This window comes from Melampsora larici-populina (assembly GCF_000204055.1).
Source record: "Melampsora larici-populina 98AG31 unplaced genomic scaffold MELLAscaffold_1, whole genome shotgun sequence".
Taxonomy (NCBI): Eukaryota; Fungi; Basidiomycota; class Pucciniomycetes; order Pucciniales; family Melampsoraceae; genus Melampsora; species Melampsora laricis-populina.
Window position 1 is genome coordinate 2,331,110 of NW_006768765.1, and position 21,324 is coordinate 2,352,433.

Genomic DNA, 21,324 nt, shown 5'->3' on the forward strand with positions numbered 1-21,324 from the left:
TTGTATGATGGCGACGTGTAGAGCAAAGAGAAAACGTCAGTGATTGGAGAGGGCAACACCGGTCGAGGTGAGAGGCCATGCGATTAGTTGGTCGGATTGGCCGCGGAGGTTGGATAATCATGGTGAGTGACGCAATCCGACATAGATGAACATGGACTAACAATATCTATAGGTAGACGATGTTTCGTTGATTGCGAAGACGGTGCCAAACCCCAAATTAGCAGACGAGTGCAGTGAAGGTGAAGAACACGTAGGAGAGCTGGAAGAATGCATGTATGGACTTTGAATTGTAGGAACTAACTTTGCAATGAGATTACAATTCGGCAAATGACATCATCCCCGTCTGACTGATTACATATCGGGTCTTCGAGTCACACAGTTGATCCGACCCCGTCGTTTAGTAGAGGTTGTGAGATCTGCGACGGAAATAAGTTGTCATTTACGAAGTCACGACTTCCCTATTTACCGTCAGTAAATTCGCGAATAGTCGAAAAACGCAAAGTCAGGTCGGTAATTAATACTCTCGCTGCCGGATACCAATACTGACAGCGAAATCGGTAATAGGCAGCGAAAGACAAGTTCAATAAAATCTTCGGAGCATTTAAGGCCAATTTATAAGCTTAAAAAGCGTAAGTCGCAGCAGCTTTGTCATTGATGATTATCAAAGAAGTTAATGACCACATAAGTTGCAGACACGATTGCCTAGGATGTCAAAGCATACAAAGGATTGCGATGGAAATGCCTCAAGAGACAAATTTTGCAATGGTGGACATGACATGCAGAACTTCAACTATGAAACGAGGGTTGTGAACGGGAGAGTCTACATCAAATGCGTAGAATACCAGTCTCGCGGGAAACCTCATGTATTCTGGGTTTTGTTGAGGGATAGAGGGGAGTAGAATGAACGGTAAATGTGGCACTGTCCTTTGAGAAGTTGTGATGCAATGTTGTAGCTATGACGTAACGCAGGCCTATGCAACAATGTGACAGAATACAGTAACTTACACGAGGACGTCGCAATATGTATAATGCAATAGGTCAAATGCAACGAAGTGAGATGTAGCAGCGATGACTGACGCGTCAAGCGAAGCCGAAAGGGCGGCGGGCCGCCCCCGAAGCGCTAGTATTTCTTTTTTATCATGTTTCTTTTTCATGATTTTTCTTTTTCAATCAATTTCTTTTTCATGATTTTTCTTTTTCAATTGAAAATTGGTTTTTATATTTACAAACAGCGGTGTAATTACTTTATATACGTGATTCTCTTGTTTTAAGCTTGAAATGATTTTTTACCTATATATCGTATCGTCTCGTATTGCTTGAGCGATGCAATATGGCCCAGCGGATTTTTTTTGATTTCATGTCGTATTGGGTATTGGTCGAGATATATCGGTTGACCGATACGACATCGGAAAGGTCCGAAATGTTGTATCGTGTCGCACCGGTTCCAGCGTTGCTCTCTCAACTCTACTGTCGGACCTCTCGGGTCAAGTAGCACCGTCCAAAACTGTGGTATCACACATAGAAAATGTCACACGGTATATATTTCACAGCACCTGCACAACAAATGGTTTCAGATCAACAGGAATCTCGATCACTATCATGTCCTCAGCGTTACAATCATCTAAACCTCTCAACAACAGATCAGCCATGTTGTCACCTGACTTCACCTGATGCGCAACTACATCCACGTGCAGACTTAACAGCAGTCTTTGAATTGATTTCCACTCGGTATTTACGGCTTGATCACCGGATTGTCTTTTCTCGACAGCTGATTGGTATGTTGTGTTATCTGTAAGTAAAACAAATCTTTTACCTCCAACATCCAACAGTTTACTAATGATAATCATGCCCAACCAAATAGCCACAGTCTTGGCCCACGCAATATTACAAAGGAAGCCTGTCCCTGATTGCGCGTTCCAACCATCGACAAGACCAAATTGTGCCCACGACTTACCGCCAATGAGAACTCCAATGCCCTTCAGAGAGGCGTCACCCACCCAATCGAGATCCACCGGAGTAGTGTCTGGGATTATGCGTCTGGCGTCAAACGTACGCAGTGCGTCATCCCATTCCTGAAGATCTTCACGTACATCATTAGGAATTTTCCTCTTTGCTGACAGATTCTTCCACTCTTTCTTCCACCTCCACAAACTGGGCATGCAGCACTGTAGATGTGGAACAATATAGCAGGTGTGTACCAACCTCCCTACAAATTGATTGGTGTCTTTCAGGTAAAAGAAACCTCTTGGTGCAAGAAATTGAGTAATTTTTTGTCTCCTTTCCTCAAGTTTTTCAACCGGTAGTCTAACAGTCCTCTCTTTTGCATTCAAGACAAAACCAATGTATTTCTGTTCATCGGCGAAGTCATGTACCTTTTCAGGATTTGAAGCGACTCCCATTTCGTCGCTCAACTGGACAATGTCGGCAATTGTAGTAGTGTTGGTGCATTCTTTCACTAAAATATTGTCGTCGACCCATCAAAAGGCTGATTCCAACTTGAAGGCTTTCATGATAATTTTCCTCCATAAATCAGCAGGTCGCCCAAAAACCCCACAACCAGCCACACCGCCAAATTGTATTCTGGTATCCATCCAAAATTGGTTATACAGGTCAAGGATGAACAAATAGCGCCACTGTGACAGGTGAGTAGCAATTTGTCTGTATGCTTTTTCCCAGTCAAATAAAGCTAACATCAGATCTCCATTATTCCGCTTGAAAAACTATATGACTGCTTTGAAGTCATCCCATCTTGTTTCAAACTCCTTCTTGTCACAAAGCTATTCACAGAAGGGGTGTTGGGTTTATTGTGGGGAAACAAAAGATCATTGATGATTCAAAAGGAGCCGTTGCCGTTTATGATGCTCCCCATTGGATTCAATCAAAAAAAGCTGATCTTTGCGTACACTTCCTTGTGAGTGAACAGACCAAAAATTCGTAAGGCTCTCTTCTCTTTAGCCAAGGTGTTGCAAATCTTCTCCTCAGCTAGAATTGCTGATTCATGATTTTTAGGTGTCCACCATCTCAAAGGTCCCATGTTGTGTTGCGGAATACCCTGATGGAAACCTGCCCCGCATCCTACAAGAACCTTGGGTATGTCACCTCCAATCTCTAACAGTTCAACCAGGGAACACCACTTCACAATTTTCAAATCTGATCTTGCTACCTCATATGGCCATTTCTCGCAGAAAGATACACTTGAGTTGCGATAAGGTACCATTTGGACTTTACCAGGCTTCAACACTTCAGGGACAAGTCTAGGTGTGGCTTGTTGTATGGGTTTAGAGGGTAGCGGTATTATCTCACATTCTTCTTGTTGTATAGATGGGTTGGACAAAGAAGAGATTGGCAAAGTGGGTCAGAGATTAGGCATGAACAAACACATATCACATTGCTTTTGATAAACGATCAAAAGAAACAGGGCTCTTGGATGGCAACAGCCACATTGTAGCGTGCTAGATCAAAACTTAGGATCATTATCACAACGCGGGGTACAAACAAACAAGAAAGAGATTTTATCTATGGGTCTTACTACCAAGCCTGGCTGCCGTTGTGGAAATCAAAATCTCACAAGGCTCTTTTTGTCCATCATTGGATTATCTTTAATCTTACAAATCATCTGCAGTTTTTTCTCTGAAGGTACTTCTATCTGCAATATATCAAAATTCATTCTTATGGTCAAACTTACAAATAAATAGAAAACATGGAATCCATAAAAGAAAGCAAAGGAGAAAAAAAATCAACCAAATTGAAATGATAATGAAAATGATGATAAATTTAAAAGAAGATCATTTTTTTGAAAATTGATCCTGATCAATGGGAATTAAAAAATACAAAGACAAGATGAGGACTGATTTGAACAGGACTCCATCTCATCATAATTCAACTTCAGTATCTTCCAGTTTAGTTTTTATTTTATCTTCAAGTATTTTATTATTTACTTTTGCTGAATTATATTCAATTCATTTAAAATTATTGAAACTTGACAAAGTCACATAAGTTAAAAACAATCAAAACAAAAGCCTAAAAAATACAAATACAAATCTTTCAATTATACAGCCTAATAAATCCTTTATACCCTGCAACACCTTCACCATCTTCAAGTACTTTCTCAATAGTCTTCACTTTCATCTATGTTTGGTTTGAAAAATCGAAATTAATTTGAAAGATGCTACAATGGAAGGAAGTTAGTCAAAACCTTGATAGAAATTTTAAAAGAGATCAATCAATCAAACAGAAAGAACATCTAAAAGGACTTACCAAAAAGAAGGATTACAAAAAATCGATTTTTTCGATTTTTAGATGAAACAGGGTTGAGGAAAGAGGCAATTGATCGATTTATTGATTGATAAGAGTCTGAGATTGATCAAAGCGGCTCGGACCGACCTAAAACAAACAAAGATAACTAAAAATCAATTCAATTAGAAATCAGAATAGGTCAGAAGATGGGGATGATAAAAGCCAAAAATCGAACTTACAATAGGTTTGATTAGGTTTGAAAGAGTTGGGTATAAAAGGGATGGTTTGATTGTTGTGTGTGTCTGATTGTGTGTGTGTGCTGGTAGAGAAGTTCTTTTTTTCTTTTGATTGTTATCGAGTCTTATCGAGTCAGAAGGAACCATAGCTTCGAGCATTTGTTAGAGTATTTCCCTTTTGATCGTTATTGAGTTAAACTTTTAAATTAGAAAGGAGCAAACAAAGAAAATAGATAGTTAGTTTTTTTTAATTCATCGTATCATTAGTGAAGCTGAAAACAAAAGAACGGGCCTTTTAAAAAGAAAATACTTACCTTTACTCATTTGTAAGGGTTACTGAAGGTGTTATCGGTGATTTTGAAACCCTTATACTTGGGATTTTGAAATTTGGAGTTTTTTTTCTTACTTATCTCACTTAGCTACCTAGGGGTTTTGTCCTAGGGTATTAGGGTACCTTTTGCACTGTTACAGGTGCAAATTGCTGGGTTTAAAGTTGGATAGGGTGTGTAGGGTGGTTTTGGGATCAGTAGAAGTTGAAGAACAAGGTTTTGGAGGAAAATCAAGGTTTAATTGTTTTTTTTACTTGCTGTGGGGTTTTTTTTTAGAGAACTGCATTGGGGAACATAGTAAAAAACAGCTTGTTTACATCTGTTTTTGAACTGTAGGACCTTTATGGGGATCCTTAAAAACTCATCAAAGCTTGTAGATTGGGATTTTCAAGGGTGGAGCTGATTTTTGTGGTAGAAAGGTTGGCAAAGAAGTGTCTCATTGTATTTTGAGGGCAGCTTAACGGTGTTTTGGTTACGGCTCTTGGCGGTTTATCCCCTTGGGTTGTTTCTTCCCCTTGAGGCTCTGCCTACGCTCCACAGCGTAGGAGTTCTACACCGTTGGACTGGGTACCATAAAGGTAGGAATTCCTGGTCTTTTAAGAGTGTGTTTTAACACATAATGAAAACAACAGTTCTAGTCAGAGGCTTACTTTGCCTTCCCATTGCCGTTATAGCGCTTCCCACCGTTGTGGTCGCGGTCATCAGTATGACAGTCATCTCGTCTGTCATCACAACGCCACAATCCGTTACCTTTGCCTCTGCCAGAATTATCATGGAATCTACAAGGGGGGGACTATGATCTTGTCCTGAGTTGTTACTCCAGTTGCCACCACGACCTCTACTGCAAACGTTCCTTCCACCACCTCTACAATCATCCCAACTACCGTACAGCATCCCACCTGGACCATCGTAGATTGGTTGGTTGGCGTGAGCCCAAGATTGGGCGTTTGGTTTACTCAGGGCGTTAGAGGTCATGTTGATTAAACTAGCACTGAAGGGGTTGTTGGCAATGTGAAGGTTGGTGCCATTGACATTGATTGCAGAGCCGTTGACCAATTTCTGGGAGTGCATCAAACTGTGCAGGTCTTCTCCGGTGATAGGGTTAAAGGTGGCTTTCACACAGCCATCTGCGTATGGGTTGACATCATTGAAAGCGGGAACAAAGTCGCCGAATCGTTCAGTATTGCGAAAGGCCATGCGTTCGAACTGTTTGTTCCTAACACCAGGGTTAGCTAGCTTTCCGTTGGCATTTTGAACTGTCATGACCATTGTACGGATGGCAATGTTGTATCTGAATGCCATTGGCCAGTTGAAATTTTCCTTCTTGATATCCAACACATTGGTTTTATGGATGACAAAGTTGTTAGTGAGGTCTTCACTGAAGATAGCCACAATGGAAATGTCCATGTCAGGTTGAGAGCTGTGGGACTTATTGAGCATCCACAATCAGAGGGCCATCACAACATCCTGAGAGTGCGCAACAGACGTGGTGCTGAAGGAAGCCCAACAGACACCCCAATCGGGGGTGCGGAGTTGAGCATTGGGTTTTGGACGGCTTGGACATTGTTCTGCTCAAATGTGTCTCTGTTACGGTGGCCGTGGACGGACAAATGTGTCAAAACCTCAAAATGCATAAAATACACTCAAAACCCATCCAAAAAGCCCCGCCGAGCGTATCCCAAGTCCAGTTTGTGGCGCCGGACCAAAACCTCTCACTTGAATCCTCTCAAGTCCTTTCGATTTTTTTCACCTGTCTTTTGTTTCACATCGGTTGGAGGATCAAATCAGTCATGTTGTACCCAACACCGGAACCGCTCTGCAACGCTATGGATTTGGTCCCATCTTTGTTGCAGAGCGGAGCCTCCGCTATGAGCAGTGTGGTGATCAATTGAAGGGATCAATCAAAAAATTCATTATCAGTAGTTTATAACCAGTTTACTAGAAAAGTTTAGCAGGGAAGAAAAATTCCAAATGGAGGTTTTTGGATCAATTGACACTCTTATAGGCTTATGTATTGGTGGGTTAACATTACATCATTTTATTTCACATTACTTATTAAGATCATTAGAGTTCATTCACAAATTTATTACAAAAAGAAAGAAAAACATAAAAACAATTCAAAAATATAGGTATACAGGTTGGAAAATGGTTTTTAGGGTAATGATAATAAAGTTATGGGTATTATGAGGTTATAATATGAAAGAACAACATTATATTATACTGCAAAAAATTTAATCTTGAAGGTTGATAAGAAGAAACAGAAGTTATTAGAGAAAAGGTACTTTTTCGAAGTTGGTAACCAAGAGGTATACATGTAGATTGCATATGTAATGGTGGTAATAGTGAAATTTAAGGTTGCCAAGAGGATTTTACGGGATTTTTAAGGTTATAGAGGATGATGTCATATTACATGAGCAAGAAAAAGAGAGTAGCAGCTGTGAAAAGTGAAGAAAATGGGTAAATTTTGTCAAAAATGAAGGTTTTCAGCTCATTACATATGTCAAATGATGTCAGATTAGGTTGGTAGATAGCCCATTCAAAGCAGATGGGTGGATTACATAATGTACAAACTTTAAATCAATAGTAGCAGAGGTGTATGTAAATAGTTATAGGGCAAATAAGAAATTGGCGTGAATCTTGAATTCACAGCCACAAGCCGACATGTAATACTAAAAACCTTAACTTCACAACTCAATATCTTACTCATCACTCATCAGAAAAAGGTCATATGGGGGTGATAAATGATCAGTAACACAAGGGCTACAATATTCACTTTAGTAATCAAAAATTGGACCTCATTTGAAAAAATTCATAATCTCAAAATTTGGTTTTCAGCTAGTTTACAAGGAAAAAATCACCTGTATTCATCATAAGAAGTGCTTTACATCATATTATTGTGTCATTGATCACTTTTAGCTGTGAAAATTACCTCATTTATTGGTAACAAAATCATTACATTGCGTCATCATAGGGTTTTTAGGGATTTTTGGGCGGATTTGATTGGTTTTGAGGCTGTTGACCATTGTAAAAGTTGGAGTACATTGTTATATATACTTTGAGATGATTTTGGGACTGTTTTTCCCCTTTTATCTTTATCATTTACACAGTTATTATCTTGTTTATCATCATAAACTTATTTTCATAGTACCTGGTCACTTAAATACGCCCTTTATTATAGCTATAAAGAGAAATTTACTTTAGTATTGCAGTCAAAAAGACTTATTGGGAATAATATCATAAAGATATTGCTTATTTTCTTCAGTTATCATTTGGGAATAACACTATAGCAGTGTTGATAGTAATAAAAATTGTGCTTTTGAAGTTAAAATATGTGTGAAAGTTAAATTCCTCTGGTGCCTTATCTATACTCAATACAACAGCACCTTTTCCTGATTGTGTTGTTTTAGAAGAGCAGTCTCAGACAACTTCTACTAGTCATCATATTAGTAGATTATCCTCTTCCCGCTCTGTATAACCCTTGTTGGGTTATAAGTTCTACAGCGGGCCCGCTATCAAACCGCTATTTGATAGAAAAAATCTCTGACAAGATTGTGGAGCGATAAAACACTCTTTTTGGGCTATATAGTGCGCTATGAAGGCACCACTATATGTTATATCGCACACTAGATAGATGACCGGGGGCAGTTAAACACAGTGTCTGATCAACGAAGTAGCCTCACTGACATTTTATACAAGAACAGGCGAGGAGTTGATTGATACACATCAATTCATCTGTTCACGTTACCTTTTCACCCGGAGCAGGGGTAGTGCCTTGGTAATTGGTAGCACCAACATGTTTCAATCTTGCAATCACAGTGAATGACCCAAACATATCGATCATTCAGAATAAATCAGACCTTTGTTAACTATCAATTCAGATTCAGATCAAATTCACAATTTGACATTGTCTTACGTATGGTCAAGAGATAGTCACCATATTTTGAATCAGTCCAATGAAGCCAAATCTAAACCTCATATCAGTAAATTCGATTTTTGAAACTTGAATCAAATCAATCTGATTGGATCAGTCATTACCATCAACAAAGTTATCTCAAACCCATCCTTTGGTCAAATAATCTAAACCAATCATCAAAAAATGACTCAGAACATTGTATCTTTCAACTCCAAAAACAATTGAATCTATTCATAAACTTCAACTCAATTTCCAAAAAAACCCTGTTATAATATCAATCTCTCAATCGATTAAATCAAGATGGATTAGTTTTCTTAGATCAGCTTTCTGATCAGAATTATACAACTCATCATGATTTGACAACTCGATCAATTGACAACTCAAAACTTGAAACTAGAAGGACTTTTTATGGTGATTATTGGGATGTGAAATCACAAGGTGATCACGCTACTAAGCTGTGTGAGGATTAGAAAAGAAGGTATGAAACTCATTGAGTGATATTTGGAATCAAATTGAATGAAGAATGTTGAGTGGTACGCGAGTTAGGTCCATCAACAAAGCAGCTGACGGGCCTTGAAAATGTAAGTCAAATTAAGTTTTGATTGGGAATAATTAGAATTGATTGTTGAAAAGGCCGAGTGAAAAGCTGGGGTTCAGATATCATCAGAAATCAAACTCATCATTTCTTTGGGGTGGTAGAAATTGAGAATCAAGTGCCATGTATGACTTCAGGGCATTTCTGGGTTCCCTCCGCTATATAGTGCAGTAAAACCACTCTGGGTGGGTTAAAGGAACAATTTTTTACAAGTATATATTGCCCATTGTATCCATTGGATATTCAATTCAACAGTGTTATCCAATAAGATGATGGATATTTTAATCCAGATAGGATAAATACCCAGAATGATTGTTCAATCTGAAGAAACAATGAAATCGATCGTGGACCGAGCTGGCTGCCATCTGCAGTGATGACTATAGACCCCGAGGCAACGGACTGGGCTCGGGATACGCTCGGCGGGGCTTTTGGGATGTGTTTCAAGTTTATTTTTTGCATTTTGAGGTTTTGGTGCATTTGTCCGTGCACGAGCGTCCACGGCCACCGTACTTTGTGGTGTAAAAGTAGGTAAAAGTCCACCTCCATATGAAACTTGAAGCTGAGACCCGGGGCAAGTGTCTCATGAACCAAGTCTTGACTTGTTATTTTTTAAGTTCTTCAAGTTATTCTTGGCCTTTTGGCCTGCGATCGATGCTCAACATCTCGATCATCGGAGTTCTCTTGATCCTTTGGTCTAATGAATCCTGTTCGGACTCCCGCCGATCAACATCAAAACAATTGACTAGCTCGTTTCCGATGCAACGTTTCATACCTATCCGTTTCATCGCGCGTTGACCTCACTTATCAGCCGCACTCCACTTAGGACGGACTTTTTTTACCTCAAGACCCAGTGAATTTTCAAATCAAGCTTTGGACCTGTCAAATCCATCAGCGCGCACATCAAAGTATCAGCCAGCTCATCGTAGCGTATTGACTCAAAAGGATGACTTCAATGTGGATATCAACATTAAAAGTCAATCGACCATGTACAGCTCTCCGTAATCGGACTCGATTCGTCGCATGTGATTCCCAGTCGTTGCGCTTCAGACAAAATCAAGGTATGTCCCAAAATTCTCAAATCGAAACTTTACTATCTAGTTCACAGGTTTAGAAATTTGGATATTTCACTAGGATATCGATATAATCATTCAGGGCGAATTGATAGTCAACCGGGAATTCCTAAATCACGAAAATGGACATATATCGGTTTAGGCACAACAAGTTGCTTAGGATTGATGACTTTAATGTTGATGAGAGACACATCGGAATTCAATTTAGAAGATCAAGATAAGAAAAGATTAGAAGATCCATTAAATCAACTTCAATCGGATTGTTTAATAGCTAGAACTGCTCACTTATCATCTAGATCAACAGCTGAACTCTTAAGGAGTTATTTTACTTTCTTTATGTGTGAGATACCAGCTTTAGTGGATTATGGTCCTAAAGCACTTGAAATTTATATGGCTGCTTGTGAAGCTGTTCCCGTCATCGGTCATTTAGGATGGTTGATAGCTGCTACTGTGAGTAAAAAATCTCTTTTTCGTGACATGTTTTCATAATAGTAGAATAGGTTGATAATTTCTACCATTTGTGATGTCTTGATGAACAGATCATGCGGCAAACCTTTTTTGCCCACGTAAGCCTACTTTAGAGGTCTAATACTCTCCCACCTCACAGATCAAGCAACTTGATATTTATTTCTTCTCTCCATTCTATTGCGCAGTATACCGGTGGTGAAACAGCCGAAGCTTGTTTACCCGTCTTACAATCCCTTCACAGTCAAGGTGTAGGGACATTGATGAATTATTCAGCTGAAGCCCCTAAACTTGCACCTGGCAGTACTGTTGTCAGCGGAGTGAGCCAACAACATATTGACGCAAATTTAGCAGCAGTAGCAGCAGCAGCTCAATTCGAAAGCTCATCAAACCGTTATCCTGCTGGTTCAGCTCCAATTCGACCTACCACAGTGGCAATTAAATTATCTGGATTAGTAACAGATCCATATGTATTTGAAAGAGCTTCATCTTACTTATCTGATCAAAATATTTCACCTTATCAACCTATTGGAGAATTGTTTCCTTCTACTTCTAATTCGAATGGAGCACCTACATTATCAAAAGATGATCGATCTACTATGGAAAGTTTGTTGACTGAATTGCGTGGTATATGTCGTCAGGCAAAAGAATCTAATGTTATAGTCATGATTGACGCGGAATATAGTTGGTTTCAGGTGAGAGCTCACATTGAATCATAATCTGATCAATCAGAGCTCAAAATTGATGTGTTTTTATTTCACTCTATTTTACAAAATTTTCCTTTAGCCTGCTATTGATCGTTTAGCTACTTTTCTTGCAGCAGAATTCAATCGATCCGATGGATCCAAACAATCTAATCAAACCACATGGCCAACCGTCTATAACACATTTCAAGCCTTATTAAGATCAACACCGGACCGAATTCAAGAAGCCATTAAATTAGCAGATTCCAATGGATTTTCAATCGGAGTTAAATTAGTCAGAGGAGCCTATTTAGTAGCCGAAACTAATCATTGGGAAACATCTAAAATCCCAGTTTGGTCTAACAAATCTCAAACTGATGATTGTTTTGATCAAATCGTTTCAAGTTTAACTTCTAGACTGTCAAAAGAAATTAAAGAACCCAAAAAGATATCAGAGCCTAGAATCGGTTTAATGATTGCTGGTCATAATGTTGAATCTGCTATCAAAGTTCTAAAACAATTAAGAGATCAAGAAGGATTGGCCCATGATCTTGTTGAGAATGGGTCTAATAAATTAGCTTTGAATGATGCTTTAAGAGGTAGAATTATGTTTGCACAACTTTATGGTGAGTGTTTGATTGATAAACATTTGGAAAAATCAAGTCATTCTCAATTCTATTAACTAACGATTTTGATTCTTTGCCTTGCAGGAATGGCTGATCAATTGACCAGTGCCTTATCTGAGATTTTAATTTCACCAAATCAAACCAATCAGAATATCAATTTACAACCATTTGTACAGAAATGTTTACCATTTGGATCTATTAGTGAAACCATACCATATCTTGCAAGAAGAGCACAAGAAAACAAATTCGTTTTGCAGGTCAGTGAATGTTACCTTTTTAGTTCAATTTCTCTTCTTTTGAGTTTCAAGATTCGAATCAATTCATAATTTTGTGGTGTTTCTTTGTTTTCTGTAGGGATCTGGTAATGGTGAAGTTGGACGTGCTACTTTGGAGAGAAGAGTAGTTGGTCAAGAACTTAGGAGAAGGATTTTAAAGGTTTTTGGTCTCGTTTGAATGATTGATTTGTAAGGCCGAGAGATGTGTGGCGGGGGCTAGATGGATCATACATCTGACAAAAGTTTTTATCAAGTCACTGCAATTAGGCTTTTCTTGTGTATATTTCTCTTGTTTTTTCCTCGTCTGTTATTCCGTTGTTGTTATTCGAGGTTTTCATCATCATCAGCAGTTCCATGATCTGATGGCGTTGTAAGCTGCATATGATTGCCCTTTCTTGTTTTGTTTCTTTGGCTTTCTCTCATCTGTTCTTTTATTATTGTTTTCAGCGCTGTTCATCATCATCAGTGGTCCCATGATCTGATGTCCTGACATTCTCACAAGCTATGTCTAGCTTCCTATTTGTTTTCAGCTACGCTTGATAATTGCCAACCATGCCTTATTTAGTTTCGGTGGGATCTTTCATCAGTTTGTTTCCTTTTCGATTACTTTGGCTCGCGAAATGAAATGAAATCATGCATTTTGATTTGTGCGAAGTTGGATTTGAATTTCTGGACGACGGCTAACTTACGAGTAGCTCGTCCGAGAGGGACTTAGTTGAGTTGGGGACGACGGGTTTCCTTCAAAGATGTGCTCAAGGATTTCGTTGTGGTATCTTAAACAATGTAACGTTTGCATCTGAAAATACTCAAATTTTGATGTTTGGGTGATGTCAGATCACTGGAGGTGCTAGCTGCATAATATTCTCGAGACTATAGGGGTCTTTGAAATGAATACCTGCTTCAAAGGGTTGTTGTGCATGGAACAGTTGTGCAATTTTAGACACGGACAAACCAATAAAATGATAACTGCTGAAGCTGTTGAGTAAAACACGATCACATCTGACGGTCAAAGTTTGGTCAAAATATATGCTATACGTAGGATGTCATTCTCCTCAATAAGATCCCCCAAAAATTACATTTACCGGCTAGTGTTCTGAACCAACCACACAGCTCGCGAAGTACATAAAATGACAAGTCCGACTCCAAACTGCTAGGCCCTGGGGCAGAACGCAAGAAGTTCCACATTATTTGCTCAATGCCCGAACTGTCTGTTTGGGTTTGCATACCCATTGCCGCTGTTATCAGGCCAGTACCTGGTTGCACTGTTATCCAATTTGCGGCGACGTTAGTAAATTTCGAATCGAAGAGGAAGGATTATAACGCACAGGTGGCTAGTGGTATGTTCGTCATCCTGCAGTTCGGGAGTACGTCGATTGAGACTGTTGAAGCAGCACGACGCGCAACGTCAGTATAACATCTGCGTAGACTGGGAGACAGAGAAGCAACTCACTTGGCCTCTGGAGCCAAGTTACGAGGTGTCAATACGTTGTCATTGGCATCAACGCTGCGCTCGAAAAACCAAAGTAAGCGAACTGAATAAACCCCAAGACGTGACAAGAGTACAAACTTACGTTGCGTGAGGGAGAGCGTTTATTGTAGCTGATGTGAAGTTAAGATTATGGGAATCAGACATTTTACATGCCAAAGAAGCAACGACAAGCCAGCTTGAGAAACAGAGAACCTAATTACCTGTCATTGTAGCGAGGATAACGATCACAAAATAAAAGCGCATCTTGAAAAGCGATAACGAGAAAGCAGATAAAGTTTAGTGGTGCAGGTAGGAATATGTAAGTCAACTTCAAGCTTTGTTTGAGAAGTGATTCGTGGAGTGTCGGCTCCCTCTGACTTAAATGTTATTCATGCTTTTATACATACTTTGTAGCCTCGATATCACGTCATATCATTGCTTCTGTTTGGTTACCTGGCCTAACCTGATTTGATCAGCTCCTGTGTCTCAATTGATCAGCTCTGTGGAGGCCGTGAAGGCGATGATGTAAAGAGTTGAAATGTTTTGATCAATTTCAGTCAATTTCGCTTCGCGCATTCGGTTCTCTCAGACTCATTTGATCCCGTTTGACGCGGGTGTGATACGAGCTCAACAACCAGTGACCAAGCTCAGAGCAACCGAAACCTTGTGCAATCCGCATTGATCAATATTCAAAGCATTAAAGGAAGGATTAAGACCTCTCGCGTACCAAAGCGTCCTCAGTTTCATGACAGGCCTCATCAAAAGAACCCAAGATTGCGTGTTATTATCCCATCCATCTCCTCCCTCCCCGAGTCCCCAGATCATCGGCACCCGGTAGTGCAAACAGTGCAAAAGAGACCGGACTGGTGTGACTTGAATTTTGATTTGGACAGCAAATAAGATTAAAGGGGCAAATTGTGTGAAAACCAAAAAAGAGCACCAGGAGTGTTCAAACCTGAAAAGTTGAGATTTGGAACGAGATTTGGAAGCAAAGATTTGGAACTATGATTCTTGCACAGATCTGTACAAGAATCATAGTTATGTCCATATTGGAGTATAGATGTTGTTCGAGCTTTGAAGCTTTGCTCGCTTCAAAATAATAGGGGGGGCTCTCAAACCTGGGACTCCAAATTTGGAACACACCGTGCTGACGCTAGCATGTGGTTTTGTCCACTGCTGAGCTGCTGGAAATGCCAAACTCACGGCAACTGAAACACACAGCGGTGCTCAGCACACGCCTTTGCCTCTCGGTGACCAAGCCAACCCTTCTTGTGTTGTAGCATCACACGAGCAATTCTAGTTGCCTACTACCAACCTGTGACCTAGCCATTTCCCAACCCAACTCGCTGAGTTTGTCACTTTATCTTATTCAAAAATGGTTCGAGTCACTCGATGTAGCACCCTACACTCGAACATTTGAGATGCTTGATCATCCTGGCTGATCATGACCCAGAGCTCATCCAACATACCAGAGGGGGCCAATCAATTTTAGCGGCTGCTTTGGCAGCACAGTCCCTGGTCCAACTTGGGGCAACCTTCAAGTTGGGATCCATTGGAAATGTAAAGATATGTACGCCAAGATGGCATCTTGGCCTGGCCATCAATTGGTTCTGCAGATCCTCTGAGAACTTGATTGAAAACCAAAGGTGTGTGCTGAGCACCGCTGTGTGTTTCAGTTGCCGTGAGTTTGGCATTTCCGGCAGCTCAGCAGTGGACAAAACCACATGCTAGCGTCAGCACGGTGTGTTCCAAATTTGGAGTCCCTGGTTTGAGAGCCCCCCCCTATTATTTTGAAGCGAGCAAAGCTTCAAAGCTCGAACAAAATCTATACTCCTATATGGACATAACTATGATTCTTGTACAGATCTGTACAAGAATCATAGTTCCAAATCTTTGCTTCCAAATCTCGTTCCAAATCTCAACTTTTCAGGTTTGAACACTCCTACCGTGTGCCGTGGATATCCAGAAAGTATAAACCCTTTTGGCTCAAAGGCGTGGAGGTGGTGAGATCACAAAATTTTGATTGTGCAATGAGTTGATGAGAGCACTACGCGTCCGAGTACGCGAATACCCATTGCTGAGAGGTAAGAAGATGCCATTACAAAGAAAGAGGTCAGGCACGGAAGGTTCTGTTTTTGAAACTAGAGATCTTTTATTTTGTTTCTGTAAGAATGCTAAACGCTGGACGGCGCTGAGGGGTCTGAGCAAATTGCAGTGAAGATAAACCACAACCTGAGGCCCTAGAGGGCGGCCTATAATACTACATTAAGAGAGAAATAACTGAGCTGAAAATGGGAGGGCGGGCGGCAACAAAAATTTGTGATAAAAGCAAGAGAACACTAAGGGCCCGTTCGGCTGAAAGCCAAAAACTCTGTTTGGCCAAACAGGGTTTTTGTTTTTGGTCAAAAACTCCGGTGTTCGGAAACAATATCTGATCAAACAGAAAAACTCTGTTTGATCAAAAAATCATTGATTTTGAAAAACAGCCTCAAGGCTGTTTTTCAACCCCAAAAACTCTTTTTGCCCCATCCCTCCATCAATCGACTCACCCCAGTCCTCTCTCTCTCTCTCTTTCTATGCCTCAATAATGTCCTTTTATTTCCTTCACACACCACACACCGCTTTCCCTCACTCAGCTCGTTTCCATCACGTTTACCACACACCGCTTTCCCTCACTCAGCTCGTTTCCATCACGTTTCATCCATCGCCTTTTGTTTATTGTGATCACCCTTATGGTCTTCTATCATCACTTTCCTGACATATTCTCAGTCCTACCACATTGTCCTTTCAGTGCTATCCCGCCGTGCTTTCAGTTCTATCCCGTCGTCCTTTCAGTTCTATTGTATTGTCCTTTCAGCTCTATCCCGTCGTCTATTTAGTTCTATCCCGTCGTCTATTTAGTTCTATCGTATTGTACTTTCAGTTCTATCCCGCCGTACGTTCAGTTCTATCCCGTCATCTTATGTCTTTACATGAGGCACAAAATGTGGAGTTGGTCCATGAAAGCGTGCACCCAAGATAGTGACTGACAGGAATGAGCGGGAAAGGAAAGAACACCGTGTCAATAGTGATCCAAAAGGAGAACAGGAGTCCACTTCAGGAATTGAGGAATTACGCAAGAATTTCCAATCAGCTTACGTCACAGCTCTAAAGAGAATATGAGCCAAGGTTGATAGCTATTTAAGAAGTCTGAAGAAAGACAAGGTCTAGCTCTCTTCCTTTTCCTTTTATCCGCCTCAGTTTTCTCCCTTTTCTATCAGCACCATCTTACGAAATTACTATAGCCATTAACTGTCCGTGATTCAACTATTTCAAAGAGTTAGGATAGATATTAGCTTCCCAGATAGTGATATCTTCCCCTGATAATCTTTATTGAATTGTTAAATTTCTTTGTTTTAAGAATCCCTTCAAGCTATAGTACCATCGTGATCATCGACGTGTTGACTAGGAGGAAACTCTTTACCTAGTAGTGTTATAAAGTGCTCATAACTGTAGTCCATAGTGTAAAAATCGCAATAGTCCATTCACAAATTATTCAAAGCTAGTTCCCCCTTTAATAACTATTCACTTTCCTCATCCTGTTCGCTTTCCTCATAACTGATTTCTTTTAAACAACCTCCGAAATCCTGTCGAATACTTTTTGATTTTGATCTTTTTCATTCGAGACCAGACTATTTCATCGCTATACACATTACTGCCTATCTAATCCTCACCGTTATAAACGTTACGAGTTTACCGCTATAGCCCCCCCCACCTTTTTACCATTACACCAACTTGCTTATCTATAATGGCAAACACGCAACCAACCGGTCGGGTGACCAGACGCGCTAGAGGCGAGGTTGCTGAAGGTGGAACCGTCATCCTGGACCCTCCTTTGTCAACCATTACAGAAGCTCAACATGCCGCTCAAGACGAAGGGTTAGAAGGCGAAGACGACCCGAATGAAGACCATTTAGACGGTGAAGCCTTAGAAGAGGATAGACGTGATGAGATAGCCAAATCAATGGACAGTTATCATGAAGGTGAAGAAGAAGAACCTGACCTCGACTCTGAAGACTCGACCTTCAACGCAGACGAATACGAAGAAGGTTCCAATTCCTCTTCCCCACCAGCTTCTTCTGATTCGAGCAACTCTTCAGATGAAAGTTCCAACAAAGATCCTTCCGACAACGATTCTTCTTCCTTAAGCTCGTCTGAAGAGTCTTCAGAAATCTCAAGTGGATCAGAAGAGTCAAACAAAACGATCAAAAAGGGAAAGAAACGTAAGGTCTCTATCTTCAACTAGCTTCCATTGTTTGAGCGCCCCGCCTTAGGGAAGAGACTACTAGTCTGTGTACAACACACTATCACCAAGTGGTGCTCTCCACTGGTTACAGAATCGCATCTTGATACGATTTCTTTTTTTTATCCTTTCCTTGAATAGGAGGACATAAGTCCATCGAGGCGATTGATAAGCTCATCGCAAAAGCCATGCGAGCGAGAGAGAAGTCTAAGGGTCTCTTAGAAAAGGAACGATCAGCTCCTAAAGGTATGATAATCTCGTTTGATAATACCTAGAGAAAAAACATCGGGACACACCTTTTAAAAACTTTTCGTGTTACCTCTTCGTCGTACTTTTCGTTAGATCGAAAGTCTTTAACCAAACACGGAAAACAACCCGCCTCGTCGAAAGTAAAATCATCCTACAGTAAGAAGAGCATAAAGAAAGAAAATGGTATAAAGTTTCAAAAAGGTGCTCCCTGCAAATCCTTATTACCGACTCTTCAAACTTACTGGGGAGAGGCAATGAAAAATCTCTCCGAGAGTGTCCCTCTTACAGTACTCAACCCAACTTTTGTTCAAAAGGACAAAGTCGAGAGCAGGAAGAACCAACCGGCTTCATCCACGTCAAAATCTACTCGCAATAGGGGATTGGCCCCTCCATCCAAATACGCGATGACCTTCGGTGAATGGATTGACGGCATTACCCTCTTGAGACGCTACTTGAAGAAAACGTATAACTTCTCCATCCTGTCAGACCAGTTGAAAACGCATGTAAAGCATGTAAAAGACATAAAGCAAGGCTTTGTCATTACAGTCGATGCCCTTGAATGGAAGAATAGTTTGAGAACGTTTTAGCTAATCCTCAACTTCTCATAGGGAAGCGACAGAGTGTTGGATGGTTGCATTACGATACGATATCACATTCCAAGAACAACTTTTTGGTCACCGAGGGAAAGGCGTTCCTGTTCCAGATGCAAGCATTTACGTCGAGAGTTTCGAGAGAGCTGCTAAGGAGAAAGCAACAAGACAAGGGGAGCTTAACTTTGGTAATGCAAACCCTTATGCTAAAGGTGCCAGGTTCGAACACCGAGATCCGATAACCGGCATATGGGAAGAGTGAGTCTTAATTTAGTCCATTATCTAAAAAGGTGTAATAAGAAACCTAAGAAGACGAAACCTCCTCTTTTAACTATATAAGATCAGCGACTGCTAGGTCTAAGAAACGCACGACCAACTCATCTCGACAAGGACCATCATCCAACAGCAGGAGAGCTCCTCGTTTGCCCAGAGCTCCCCGCCTTCCGGATATAATCAAGATGCTTCCTCCGTTGCCAAGAGATCAAAGACCGGAGGATCGTCAAAGAAGCAACCGTGGAGTGGTCCGTAGAGGCAGAGGTAGTGCGTCTACCGGTAGAGGGAGATCTCGCCAGCCGTAAGTTTGGCGACTTGATCGAGTTGTAATCTCTTTTTCCCTCCTTTATAGAAGAGATTGCAAAGACCGTTTTCTTGAATATTCCTCTTTCAGAAGTCTTGTCCTTGTCCTTATAACCCCTTCTCTATCCAAATTTCTGTCGTTACCGAACCTCTAAAGAGGAAATGCACACATGCATGAGCGTACGGGATTATAGACTAAAGACTCAGAGTCAAATGCTCGATCTTTATGTTCCGGTGTAACATTCATGTACTCCATAGCAATTTGAGAAGTTTCTATATGTTGCCCTCCCTAAAGTCCTCAGAAGTAATAACATAATGTGTTCTTTTCTCCCTAATTTTCATCTTTCGCCTTGGGGCGGGAAAAGATGTACAGTTGCCGAAGGACACGCAGAAAACTCAGTAGAAAGAGTCAACAAGCTAGTACCCTTGAGACCTTTAATTTCAGAAGGACCGACTCACGATCCAATAGTTAGCTCAGCAAAAGAAAGAACGTGCGACCCTCTAGTTTCCAGATGGCCGAAAGGACCAACATGCAGCATGAATATCGAGTCATGGGAGAAAGAACTGAAGAAGTACAATCTTTTACCGCAGTATGAATTTGTTTTAGAAGGTTTTAGGAACGGATTCGATCAAGGGATTCCTGATCATAAAATAGGAAGCCTGCCGTTCTACTGTCCCCCAAACCACCGTTCATCAGAAGCAGTGAAAGACAAGATCATGGACAACATAAGAAAGGAAGTTCTAGCCGGACGGATGTTCGGCCCTTTTACAACAGCAGAACTACAAACTCGTTTTCCCTTCTTCAGATCTAGTCCGATGGGAGCAGTAGTAAACGGTGACGGGTCTTTTCGACCTATCAACGACTTGTCATTCCCCAAGAATGACCCAGCCATTCCAAGCGTGAATTCCTTTGTAGACAAAGATGACTTCAAGACTACTTGGGACAACTTCTCGATTGTATCCGAGTTCGTAGCAGAAACGGAAGATCCTATTGAGGCTGGCCTTTACGACTGGGAAAAGGCCTACAGACAGATCGGCACCCTACCGAGCCAATGGCCTTTCCTACTTTTAACCTGTTTTCAAGGATTTCAATATGTAGACACGTGCATCTCGTTTGGTGGAGTAGGAGGTTGCGGAAGTTTCGGCGGTCCAGCCGATGGCTGGAAAGAATTAGTTAAGAAACACTTCCGTCTGAAAGAAGCGTTCCGTTGGGTGGACGACAACCTCCTGATAAAGGAGGAGTCCAACAACGTCACCATGGACGAGATTGTAGCTTATAGCGCAAGGTTAGGTGTAAAGACTAACGAAACAAAGTTCTCTCATTTCGCCAGCAAACAAAAATATATCGGTTTCTTATGGGATTTCAAGACCAAGACGGTCAGCTTACCTCTACCAAAACTGCAACAAAGGATAGAACAGCTAAACACCTTTCTAAGCAAAACCGTTTACTCTTACAAAGAGGTAGAGAAGATGAACGGTCGGCTCAGCCACGTATCGTACATTCTCCCACAACTACGTTGTGATCTATCCAGTAGTTTCAGATGGGCAGCAGAATGGCATGATAGGTTTGCAAAACGGAAAATGAATTCGGTGACGAGAGGAGATTTGAATGTATGGATGAACGCTCTGCTAGGTTTTCCAAACAGGCATCTATTAAAAAAGAGAGAAATAACCAACGTCGGTTGGGTAGGTGACGCCTCGACTTCCTTTGGAATTGGCGTTGTGATTGGC

The 21,324-nt window shown here is 40.9% G+C and overlaps 4 protein-coding genes across 4 annotated transcripts; 2 read left to right on the plus strand and 2 right to left on the minus strand.

Annotated features, from left to right (window-relative positions):
* Positions 1-5,410: 5,410 nt before the first annotated feature.
* On the minus strand, positions 5,411-6,208 carry MELLADRAFT_87011 (uncharacterized protein; the record flags this gene model as incomplete). The annotated part of the gene is made up of 1 exon (XM_007403921.1): positions 5,411-6,208. One exon carries the CDS (start codon positions 6,206-6,208, stop codon positions 5,411-5,413), a length of 798 nt encoding a protein of 265 aa, XP_007403983.1.
* Positions 6,209-10,252: 4,044 nt separating this feature from the next.
* On the plus strand, positions 10,253-12,905 carry MELLADRAFT_101275 (uncharacterized protein; the record flags this gene model as incomplete). Its single annotated transcript, XM_007403629.1, has 8 exons — positions 10,253-10,367; positions 10,441-10,829; positions 10,919-10,945; positions 11,033-11,539; positions 11,631-12,153; positions 12,238-12,410; positions 12,508-12,588; positions 12,876-12,905. The coding sequence occupies 8 exons, from the start codon at positions 10,253-10,255 to the stop codon at positions 12,903-12,905; spliced, it is 1,845 nt and encodes a 614-aa protein (XP_007403691.1).
* Positions 12,906-13,338: 433 nt separating this feature from the next.
* MELLADRAFT_70480 (uncharacterized protein) lies at positions 13,339-14,030 on the minus strand (the record flags this gene model as incomplete). Its single annotated transcript, XM_007403920.1, has 4 exons — positions 13,339-13,690; positions 13,754-13,807; positions 13,879-13,932; positions 14,000-14,030. The coding sequence occupies 2 exons, from the start codon at positions 13,776-13,778 to the stop codon at positions 13,458-13,460; spliced, it is 258 nt and encodes an 85-aa protein (XP_007403982.1).
* A 3,653-nt stretch (positions 14,031-17,683) lies between these two features.
* On the plus strand, positions 17,684-19,787 carry MELLADRAFT_101276 (uncharacterized protein; the record flags this gene model as incomplete). Its single annotated transcript, XM_007403630.1, has 6 exons — positions 17,684-18,158; positions 18,320-18,424; positions 18,521-18,890; positions 19,036-19,275; positions 19,358-19,591; positions 19,751-19,787. 6 exons carry the CDS (start codon positions 17,684-17,686, stop codon positions 19,785-19,787), a joined length of 1,461 nt encoding a protein of 486 aa, XP_007403692.1.
* Positions 19,788-21,324: the final 1,537 nt, after the last annotated feature.